General features: G+C 39.2%; 1 protein-coding gene across 1 annotated transcript in view; it reads right to left on the reverse strand.

The window, feature by feature from the left end:
• Nucleotides 1-11707, reverse strand: part of CABIN1 (calcineurin binding protein 1) — a 210814-nt gene that overhangs the window by 190920 nt on the left and 8187 nt on the right. The window contains exons 2-7 of the mRNA XM_025199243.1: nt 6407-6472; nt 5757-5849; nt 5004-5117; nt 4704-4838; nt 4191-4371; nt 844-973 (exon numbers count right to left, since the gene is read on the reverse strand). Coding sequence (XP_025055028.1) covers nt 844-973; nt 4191-4371; nt 4704-4838; nt 5004-5117; nt 5757-5849; nt 6407-6409 — 656 coding nt within the window. The 5' untranslated portion in view covers nt 6410-6472. The remainder of the gene's footprint in view (nt 1-843; nt 974-4190; nt 4372-4703; nt 4839-5003; nt 5118-5756; nt 5850-6406; nt 6473-11707) is intronic.

An 11707-nucleotide genomic window follows, 5' to 3' on the forward strand; every position in this document is an offset into this window, starting at 1 on the left:
CACAGATCTACTGGATACAAAAAATCATGGACTTACTATAATACAGATATTGGATTTATGACACATTACAATCTGCCTGACATCCGATTCATCAGGTTCCTGCCTGAAGCTTAACCATTTGCATTCCTTCATGCATTCCCTCCCACCCCACTTCCCCTTCTCCCCTCCTATCTCTACCCATTGTCTTCCAAATTTCCACCTATTTATATGCTCACAAATTTCTTGTCACACTTTTAGCTTTTTTTCCTACCTTGGAGAACTCAGAATAACAGCAGAGTCTCTCAGTGCCTAAAGAAGGGTGCTTGTGCCTGAAAGCTTGCAAAGAACTTTTTTCCAACTATTTAGTTGGCCTAATAAAAGATACCGCATCTACCCAAAGAACCTTGCCTTACAGAACTTCTGCACCTCAGATACTGCAGAAGCTTACAAAACCTAATGACCATATCCAGTTCTTCCTAAAGTCATAAGTAACTTTTCTATGAACTTCAAGTGGAGTTGTGTCTAATCTAAGGTTATAAATCCCTGGAAAAGTCTGAATTAAAAATGTTTCTGATATAAAAAAGGAAGCCTTTTAAAAGAATATGCAGAGCATGGGGCTCCTAGCAGTAACAAAAGGTCTGGATAGGCAAATAATTTGGGAACAATAAACAAAGTTTGAAATTTTTCTCTTGTTAATAACTTGATACATGGAATATACAGTATAGGAGATCAATAAAGTTTTAATCAAAAAAATCCAAACACAATGACTAGTTTAAAGTGTTGCATCTCATTGGCTCTACTACATCACAGCTTGCCTAAACTTCTAATGTAATAAACCACAGGATGATTACAGATGACATTCACCACTTGAGAAACATCCTAAGGGAGTCCTTCCTGAGGCAAGGTTGCTCCTCAAAGATCTTCTCCTTAAGAACTAGTCCTTTGCTGTATCGACAGTCTTTCTCCAAAGCTTTGCAGATAAAATACAAACATGCTAACAGAGAGAAAAGAAATAAAAAATAAGTAGCCAATTTTACACTTTGGTGAACTCTAAAGTCATAACTTCTGGGCTTTGTTTACATGACTATCAAGACAGTTAAAATGTCCAACTGGACATGAAACATTTCTTTCTACAGATGAGTGGCTTGCAATTGTTCCTGCGAACGATTAAGCACATAACAGGTATAGTTAAAATAACTTGCTATGACAATCTGAACATACTCCCTATATCCCCATATACTTTAAGCTTTAAAAACAAAACAACAACTTTTCTAAGTGATAATCTTGCATCACTCATTTTAATTTTCAAACACCAGGCTCCTACAAAGGAATTTTTAAAACATTTTTACACCATTTATCAATTACTCCAATTACAAATTCTATTACTGCACTAAGGGTCAGACCCTGTAGTCCTTACTCACATGAGCAACCCCATTAATTCCATTAGGAGTGTTTCATGTCAAAGACCTGCGAGATCAGGGCTTATACCTTACTTTATATTTTATCTAGGTGTCACTCACTAACCTTCACTCATATCTTTTCTTTCATCAGATAAAGCCTGAATTTAAGAGCCCAAAGACATTTATATACTACAGGAGTTATAAGTAACCATGCCAGGCTATGAACCATACTATTCACAAGGCTTGGAGCCATCTAGCTTGAAATTACAACAAAAGACAACAAACATGTATGAGAGTAAAAGAGGATGTTCACAGTGAAGCTTCACACAAGAGGCTCTGACGTATTATAGATTACAAGTCCAGATGATACTTCCACTCTAAATTTTACCACCATTTTTTTAAATGTGGGCAGAAAAGAAAAAGGTATTCTCCCACAGAATTAAATGCCCTTCCAGACAAAAATAAATATCCTTCCACCAGGAAATATGTATAAACTGAAACACAAAATTTCACTGGCAAAACTTTGCTGAAATGTTTATTGTCCCATGATTTTATCCAGGTTCACAATCTCTGTTCAAGCAAAATTTAACGATATCATTAACAAAGCAGAATTTCATTCACAACTTAAGATTAATGTATTATTTATATTATTTCTTGCTGTGTTGCAGAGGGGAAAGAAAGAAATCCCACCCTTGTGCCTTAAAACCATAGAAGGGAATTAATGTTGCAGCTACCCAGTTTCAAGACCACACAGAACTTTTCTTCAGAAGCAAGATGTTTTTGGGTTTATGTGACCTGCTGGAGGGAAAAGCAGCCAAGGAGAACTGCTATCTACGATGCTATCCCTAAGGAATATTCCAGCAAAAATTAACGGACTTCACCAGCAAGAACTTCTGCACAACCCTGTTCCTTGCTATCTCTTCCTATTAAGGAGCGTGTCTACACATGCGTATTAAAGCAATGCAATAAACTCTGGTGCTTATCACACTGGAGTTTATTGCTCCCAGGTGCCACTTTTACAGGTGCCTGGGGCCACGGTACATTGAGCAGGGTTGGAGCAGCTCTGACTGGCAGGAAACCCAGGGGGACAGCCTGCCAGCCCAGGGTTGCTCCAGCCCAGCTCAATGTGCAGCAGAGGGCTTTGCTGGGGCACAATGGTGTTCCAGTGTGGGGCTAGCTGGCAGACAGCCTTCACAATGAAGCATTCCTCAGCCCCTGCACTGAAGCACCCTCATGCCCCAGCCAGCTGGGTCAGCATCTACACATGCACTGCTGCAGAGTAAAAAACTCCGCATCAGGATAGTACTTATATTTACAAATGCTAGCCTGATGCAGAGGGTATTAATTTACTCCACCCTAATACCCCTGCATGTGTAGATGCCAAGATGTTTACTGAGAAGCTAATTAGCCTACTCCACAGTAACTGTCTCATGTAGATGTGCCCAAGCAGTAGGAATTGGAGGAAGATACAGATCTTAAGAAAGCTTTACTATCCGCAAAAAGAGAAAGGAAGTAACGTGGATTTTTTCACAGGTCTTGAGACATTCACATTGGATGCTGCACCATGTCACTTGTTCCCTTTGCCAACAAGATACCTCAGAATCATCCAAAATTACAGTTCTGAGCCTCCTGCATACATTTTTCCAAGAGACTGTTTTATCCAGACCATAACGGAATATTTGGTTGTGCTACAGTTCCATTTAGAAAAATAAAACCTTTCAATTTGATCCATTTCACTGAACTACTCAGCAAAGTTTCATTTCACTTAACTATAAAACAAGTTCCACTCTACTAGCCCCATTTAAATGAAGTAATTACTCTCTAGACCATAGTTATGTTAAACACTGGATTCCAAGGAAATCTCACCTCTTACAATGGAGGTAAGGTGAAGAGGGGGGAAAAAAGAGCTGCCACTCTTGTGAGATGAAGGGATCAGAAGAATCCCAGCTCCCAATTTTGTTGTAGCTTCTCTCATTTGGGAGTTAAATTATTAAATTCCCAAGGATCCACCACAGCTTCCAGTGTCCCTACAATCACATGGGTCTTGCAAAACCTTCTGAAGTTAAGGTTAAGCAGCCTTTTCCTGTTTTGAAAAGTGTAGTGATTTTTTGTGAATGAATAAAAACATACTTAAGAGGGTTGCACTACAGTAAAGACATGAGTCAAAACCTCACAGTATCAACAAAAGCCTATTGACTTCAGAGAGATGTTACAGCACATCATGGAAACTGCAGACCATACTCTTTGAGATCTAAATTTTTCCTTAAAAATTCAGAAATAATAAAACCAAATGCTTTAGCTGCACATGTCATTTATCATCCTGTCCCTTGTGTATGCAACTCAAATATTTTTCACCAAGAAAGCACAGCTTTCGCCAAAAATTCTTCATTTAAGCTCAACACTCTTGGCTGGATACAGGAGTCTGACAGTGTTCATTCCCCTTCTTCTCCCTTGTGCACTTCATTTATTATAAGCTTTTAACTAGTTTTCTTTCCATTACTTTTAAAGTATAATCTTTTTAAGGACAAAATAAGATGAACCATTTTACAGTACTGAACCCAGTGATGTTTCTCAATAAAAACTAGTACTACACAGATGATAGTTTTGTTTTATTGCAATTAAAAACAGCTACAAATTGATATACTTTATCATGAAATAAACTTACATATAACACCACTGTATAATTTCAATACATTTGATGTTTATGATACACTTTCCTTTTATTTTGTCTTTTTTGTTTTGTTCTAATTTTACTGACACTTATGTGCATGTTTTCAGGATAAAAGTATTAAAAAAATTAGCTTTACTTACTTGTGTAGTCACTGAGTGTGTACAGGACGGTGATGAGATTATCTAAACAAGGCCAGTGATCAGGATTACACCGAAGTCCTTCTTCAAAAGCATGACGTGCCAGTGGCAGACGGACTAGTTTTATTGCCACACGACCTATTTTATACCACAGATTGACATCTGTGGAGTCCAGCATTACAGCCTAGAAAATACAGCAAATATCACACTGTATAGGCATAGTAATATTTAGCATTACTGCATGTATACAAAGTATGTACATATTCATGCATATTTCCCTGCATTATTTTTGCTGATGCTAGATTTATAACAGTGGGGAACCCTAGAAATTTATTGATCTCTAGGGTTGAAGTGGTGAGCAAATCATACCATATATAATACATAAAGATACAGAAAATATGCATATCAGAACTACAACCATAAAAAAGAAGAAAATGCACAAAATATGCATAACAATTATAAAAGCTGAGCAATGGGTAGTAAACAGACATTTATTCTACTCCAACTTTACTGTACCTCCAAGTAAAACTCCATGGCTGTTTCTAGGTCATCTCGTTGGGCTGCCAGCTGGGCTAGGTTTTTATATGTGGAATATTTTAACATTAAGCCTGGGTGTTTTAATCCCTCCTTCTCATCACCAGAGAGAACAGCCTGAAAATGATAAACAGAAACAATATACCGAAGACACGTGGAACTGCTGCAAACCACCTGACGTGACAACCAATGATATTTTTGAGTAAACCAAGATGCACTAGAGTGATAAAGTGTGATAAATGTGCGACTCCTTTTTACTTTGACTCCAGATAGTTCACTGACCTCTCGCAGAAGACGAATTTCCAGCAGCTCATGATAAGCCTTAGCAGACTCTTCAAATCGGTCATGTTTCTGAAGATCCAAGGCTTTGTGATACAAAGCAAAAGCTTCCGCTTCCTATGAGACAAAACAGCACAAATCCCATTTTGTCATATTTTTGTTGTTAAAAATTAACATCGCTTATGCTTATTGTAGGGTTTTTTTTACACTTTTACATAGGAGAAGATTTATTTAATGAATTAGCTTTAATGATTTTATTTCTCCACTAACCTCCTAGTTAAAGTAATTGTCTTCAGAAAAAAAGAAAGAACTCTAGAACAACTGAAGAGAAGCTATGCAATACAAAGAGAATCTTTTACGCAACATGTGAAAGTCAACAGGAATTTGACAAGGGAGTTCTGAATGTAACCTAAACCTGTCTACGTTCCCAACCAACATGACTGAACAATACTGAGCCACTTAGATTCTTTTTCCACTATCTGTCTAATATTTCTCTCTCAGAGGTAGACAAGAAGCTCAGTTTCTAAACTCTTGTACTTTCCTAAGAAACACCATAAATGCTAGCCATATTGGCTCACTGCACCCCTTTTCAGCAGAGTTTTAACTTAAGGGCAGCGATTCAGAAATTACAATACTAATTCTGCCTTTTTTTCTGGAACAACACGAGGTAGAAACAGACCACAACAGCCTGGGGTTACAAGATATCAAGAGAATTGCTGGCAATTTCCACATTTTTAAAGTTGTGGTTTTACTTACTTGAGCCTCCTTTGTCTGAGTTTTGTGACTTTTAAAAGTTCCTTCATGGTCATCCTCAACTGTGGAACTAGCATTCAATGCTGCAATTCGGATCTACAAATGAGAATCAAAACAATAATAAACAACACATCTGTCCCAGTCCTTCATCTCACTCCTGCCTCCAAGATTTTTCTTATTTCACCCTTTTAGCTGCAAGTCTCACAAGCAACCCATTTCTTAGCATTTACATTAAGAAATTATTATTACTATTACAATATATCATGGCAATTTTATACATCACCACTTGTAGAAAATTACAAGTCAAAGCAGGCTCCTTTAAAATCAGCAGTGATAGCCAGAGGTGAAAGATTCCACCATCTCTCACAACGATAGAGTCAGTAGAATGGATATATCCATTATACGCAAATTCCTAAAATAGCTATTCACTCCAACAACAGAACTGTAATTGCCAAAGTAATGCTCTAACTGTGCCAATTTCCACTCAAGAGAGGGCAACTTAACTTTGAGTTAAGGGACTATAGAAAAACAATTAGGTTTCTTGCATCATGCGCATCAAAGAGTTCAAGCAACAGTAGCAGAGAGATCTCTGCTCCCAGAGAGCCATCCCACTCAAGTTTCTCATAAGATATTGTGATGCACTGTGAATTTACCATGTTCAGAGAGATTTGGCGCTGCCTCCCAACACAATCAGGTGACAGGGCCAGTCACAAATCGGTCTGAAAATCAAAGAGGATTAGATGCCTTACTATGTGTACATATACAGAATGTATTCATCATTAAAAGAATATACATATCATTATAATTTACAGATTTATTTGGATTATTTGTAAACAAGGCACTTTACCTTATAACCATGTTATTTAACTCTAAAAATAATATTTTAAAAATTGTGCAGTAAAGATCTAAAAATAAGAGACAAATAAGCTGGTAAGAAGTTCTTCCTCATTTCATGTTTACTTTTAGGGGATCTAAATTCTAGAAATAAGTGCATTGGGAATATTTTAAGTGTCGTACAGATATACAGTTGGAGCTTAATATGTATATTTTAAACTAATACTAAATGACACTTCATGACAGTTTATTTTATATATGAATATTGCATTAAATAAGCAATAAGTCTGTAGCATGAATCATTCAAATGTAAGGATATGATAAAGAAAAATTGCCCGTGCAACTTCAACTTTACCTCTTTACAAATAAGCATTACTATAGTTTAATGGTTCTCAAACATTTTTAGGGCTGCATACACCATTTTAAGTTTCTTGTACTGCTGCAGTATTATCAATAATAAAGAATAACACTTTGTCATTACAGCACAATCAACAACCTAAGAAGTATCGTTGAGTTGTTTTTTGTCATGTTTCCCCTTTCTTTCTCCTTAAACTTTCTAATTCCTTCCTGCTACGTACCCCATAGGAAGTTTTCAAGTCCTCCCAGGGTTATGCACCTCTCATGTTGAAAAACACTTGTGTAGCCTTTAATGGTACCGTAAGTTACTAAAAAATTATGGAAGGAGACCTACTTTGAGAAGAGAACCTGTGTCATTAACACAAGACCATTATGCACTTCCCTGAAACCCACTCTGTAGAACAAGAGAAAATTCAATAGAAAAGTTGCCCTGAGGCTCAACATAGCCTGCTTCTCAGCTAGTCTGATCAACCCACTGCCAAAGAGTATCAACAGCTAGTAAGCATTCTTCTCAACCTTCACTGTTGTTAAACCTGATAGAGCTAAATCATTTACATAACAGTTAGACTTTTTTTAAAATTTGTTCTATAGTTAATGTAAGTGGGTCAATGAGAACACTATTGCCTCTTGCAAAAGGATGTTAGTACTGTGGATATGTAGAGGTCAAATAGATGCCTGCTACAAAAAGAAGTTAAATTTCTATGATAAACACTCTTCCATTTTGAAGGGAGTAAAAGTTAATTCTCAGGCCATTTTAACATTGATTCAAAGTTTAAAAACTGCTATTAATATATGCAAGCTATTAGCCATTTTCTACTTAAATTAAACCCACAATTCTTCATTCTATTAATTGCTTGAGGTATGAGGCAAGTATAGACAAAAGAATCTTAAAGCCTTTTGTATACTTTTTAAAAACTTTATTGCTATGAGACAAATACTTCCCATCAACTGACATTCAAAAAATGACACGTGCAAGGCAGGCTAAATACAGTCTTTTACATTATAGACCATATTAATAGTAAAAGGTACCTCCAGAATTAACCATAGCAGGAAGCAGTGGGAGTGATGAACTATAAACTGAATTAATTCAGACATAACTGATGAGTGCTTTCACAAGTAAAAAGGCACATTTTTTACTTTAATTTCATTCTCATTCTGAAATTACTGCATTCTGAAATGTTCTTGTTCATTCATGAATTCTTCCTCCAAACAAAGCCTGTCACTTGCATCCAAATTAGAGAGACAGTTTAAAAAAAATGAAACATTTTTGTCTTCAGGTTATTTTGTAAGTTTTAATAAGCCTCAGACCCTCGCAAGGAAGGTAGATACGCATCCAATTTTACAGATGTCAGAAACAGACTCTTCTTTGTGTTTCTGAGTTCCAGAAATACTAAATACCCACAACTCCAACTTAAATTAACAGAAGTTGCATATGCTTGTTGGCTACAAATGTCCAACTCGGGATCCTTAAAATTCTGGTTTATTAGGCAGATTGAAACACTGTAATGAGTTAAATCATAAACCTTGGGGCTGGTCATCCCCCCCCCCACACACACACATGCACACACGGTAGCAAGCTACAGAGTCAGGTATACCTATCCTACAAGCGCTGGAGTCTGCTGTCGATGGCCAGTCGAGGCTTCTTTCAGCGTGGTGTTATCCTCCAGAAGGGGGTTGCCGGCTGGTCCTTCTGGCTGGACAGGTCTGGTCGAGTTGGAGATCAAGAGGGCGCCACTGAAGGTCACTTTTCACTGCTTTTTATCTGTCCTTGGCAGACTTTGGTGACTCCCCAGTTTTCAGGTTTGCCCAATCCAGGGGTCATTGACTCTCGTGGGACTTCCCCCCCCCCTCGGTGGCTACTGGATGGCATCTGTCAGCCCCAGGAGTCGTCCGCATGTACGTGCAGGTTTGAGAGTCCGTTGATGAATTTTGAATAGGGCTCTGGGAGTGGTCGATCCGGAGATATTCAGCCCAAAAGTTGGTCCCCGGTGTTGATTAACTCAGGCCAGGGCTTCTAGCCCTTGATCAGTGAGGTTTAGAGATTTCCCAGTTGTTACATTGTCTTCTATTGAGTTCTTCCCTTGGTTGATCTGCAGTTTCCCAGGTATTAATTGCTGTCTGCTACCATGTTACACATTCAATCACGTTATACATTCAATCACTGATTCACTTGCTCTTTCAGGGGCCAGCCTGATACAGGGAAGGGCAGTTTGATTCCTGCCCTTGTTAACATTGTTATAATGTATAACTCACTTATGAAACTCAATACATTCAGTTGAAAGATGAAAGGTGAGGAGTATAAAATATAAGCTACAAATACCATGGCACACAAATAAATAAAAATACCAAACTACAAGGGGAGATACAAAATGCACACATACAAATTTTAAAACACAATTCCTTATCTTAAAGTGAAAGAGAGAGGAAGGAAGAAAAGGTTGAAAAGGAGAAACATATCCAAAAAGGGGAGAGCAAATGCGGGCAAGAGGAAAAGGGGGCTTTCTGCTACATTATTCCCCGCCTTGACATCAGCCTTACACAAGGGTGATGTCACTAAAGTATTTGGGCTAGTATTTTAGCCTCATCTATTTTATCATGTACTGTGCGTAGCATGGAAACAAGTCTGCAATACAGGAATATAATTAGGAATGTTAAAATTATCATTAGGATAAACAGCACTACAATGGGGTGCATCATGAGATTCAGAATACCAGTGGCAGTTGGGGACCAGCCCAGGAGGGTCTCCCAAGGGCTGTAGTGGGTGATTTGTTTGATTTTGGTGAGTACCTGGGTAACTTGGTGGTTGTTAGTTTGGATAATAGTGTAGGTTTTATTGGCTTGGGACTGTAATGCTTGTAAGGCCTGTTGGATTTCTGGGTGTGTGATGGCATGTCTGAGGGCTTGGGGGGACATGCCTAAGTAGACTGGAGTGAGTTTATGTTTGAAGAGGCTGTACTGTGGGGTGAGGGACTGATGCAGCATGTCTTTTCTTTTATACTGTATCTCACATCCCGTAATGGATCTGACATTACACAGACAGAGGTTGTGCTGTAGGTCAGAAAACTCATTCACAGTGATAGAGGGACATAGGGTGCGGAGGCAGACACATCCAAAACCAATACTGATGAGCAAAGACTGAACACTGGGGTCTTTGAACATCACATAGGGACAGATTGAAAAGTCAGGGTCAAAGCAGAGGGTTTGGGATTGCAACATGAGTTCCTCACAGAGGAAACCAGAGCCAACATCTTCACAGTTATTGACTGTAATTGCCATTGGCTTGCTTTAGAGCCCAGTGTTTGCCTGTCTGTGGGATCGTGAATGCATCATTGATCCGGCTTCCCAATGTTATGATTGGGGATACTTGATTTATCTTCCCACTAACCACCCCCATGATTATAAGATTGATAGACCACAAATTTGGATCAAACCTGAATTGTATTAGCTGGTTATAAGGGGTTAACTGTGAAGGCTGCTTGGTTTCATTTATTAGCAGGTTTTGTAGTTCTATGGGAATGTGGCCTTCCATGCCTTGAAGTATGATACCCTTAATTATGTCTAGGTACCATACCTGGGCCTGGGTACACATGAGGGCAAGAGAGACGTTTTGCCCTATGGCTATGACCTCTTCAGTTAGGGTCTGGGAGTCCTGAGAAGCCACTTGAGTTATCCACTGCATGAGGGAGGCAATAGAAACACTTAGCTGAGTGGAGGTTTCAAAATTGTCCCTTGTAGGTTCGTCCAATTGGTGAAGCAGATTTCCAGCTGTTGCCAATTTGTTCCGGAGCACCTCTATTGATGGTATTTAGGACACCAGCGTCAGTTCCGATTGCTCCCAGCATGGTGTCTAGTGATCATCCGTGTCGTGGGCCACTGGATCCAGAGCTGTTGGCTGTTGCCAATTTGTTCCGGAGCACCTCTATTGATGGTATTTAGGACACCAGCGTCAGTTCCGATTGCTCCCAGCATGGTGTCTAGTGATCATCCGTGTCGTGGGCCACTGGATCCAGAGCTGTTGAAGGGCTCCTGTATCACCTGCTGAGTCCATGACTGCCATCCAGCATTCAGAGGGATAACATAATTGCCACACTGCGGATATAGCTGGATGATACTGTGGGCTTGCAGATTGATAGTGACATTCCATAAAGACTGTGTTATGTTAGTTAATAAAGGTTTGCTAATATCTTGTTTTACCACAAAGGGTCCAATTTTGTGTTTCTGTGCTTCCTCATGTACTATGATTTCTGTGATTAGAGCAGGGTGGTTTGTAGAAGCAGAAGCTCTCCACCTTCCAGAACTGGATAGGGAGAAACTGTATACTAGGGTGCCACAGTTGGACAGAGGGCATTGCTCAGGGCAGCTGGTGGCATTGAGGGTAATATTTGTGGGTCCAGATTTTGGGCGGGTAAGATTGACAGGTAGCTATCCTTGAGGAGAGGTGATGTTTATTTGTGCTGGGAGATTTGGGTTAGTACTATTACTTCCCCAACACAGACTTCCTCAGAAGTCAGGGGGCTGGAGAGGTTCCATGCTATACAGAGGTTCCATGCTGTACCTGTTTGATTTACCACCTTCCTTAACGACTCCTTAATTGTCCAATTCATTCACTCTACCTGTCCAGATGCCTGAGGGTGGTGAGGAATGTGCCACTGCTGCCTGATGCCTAAGGCTTGCAGCAGTTGTTTAACAACAGCCCCAGTGAAATGGGGACCTCGGTCTGAGTCTATGATTTTAGGAGCTCCAAACCGGCATATTACCTCTGT

Source organism: Alligator sinensis, unplaced genomic scaffold (assembly GCF_000455745.1).
Source record: "Alligator sinensis unplaced genomic scaffold, ASM45574v1 scaffold505_1, whole genome shotgun sequence".
NCBI classification, from domain to species: Eukaryota; Metazoa; Chordata; order Crocodylia; family Alligatoridae; genus Alligator; species Alligator sinensis.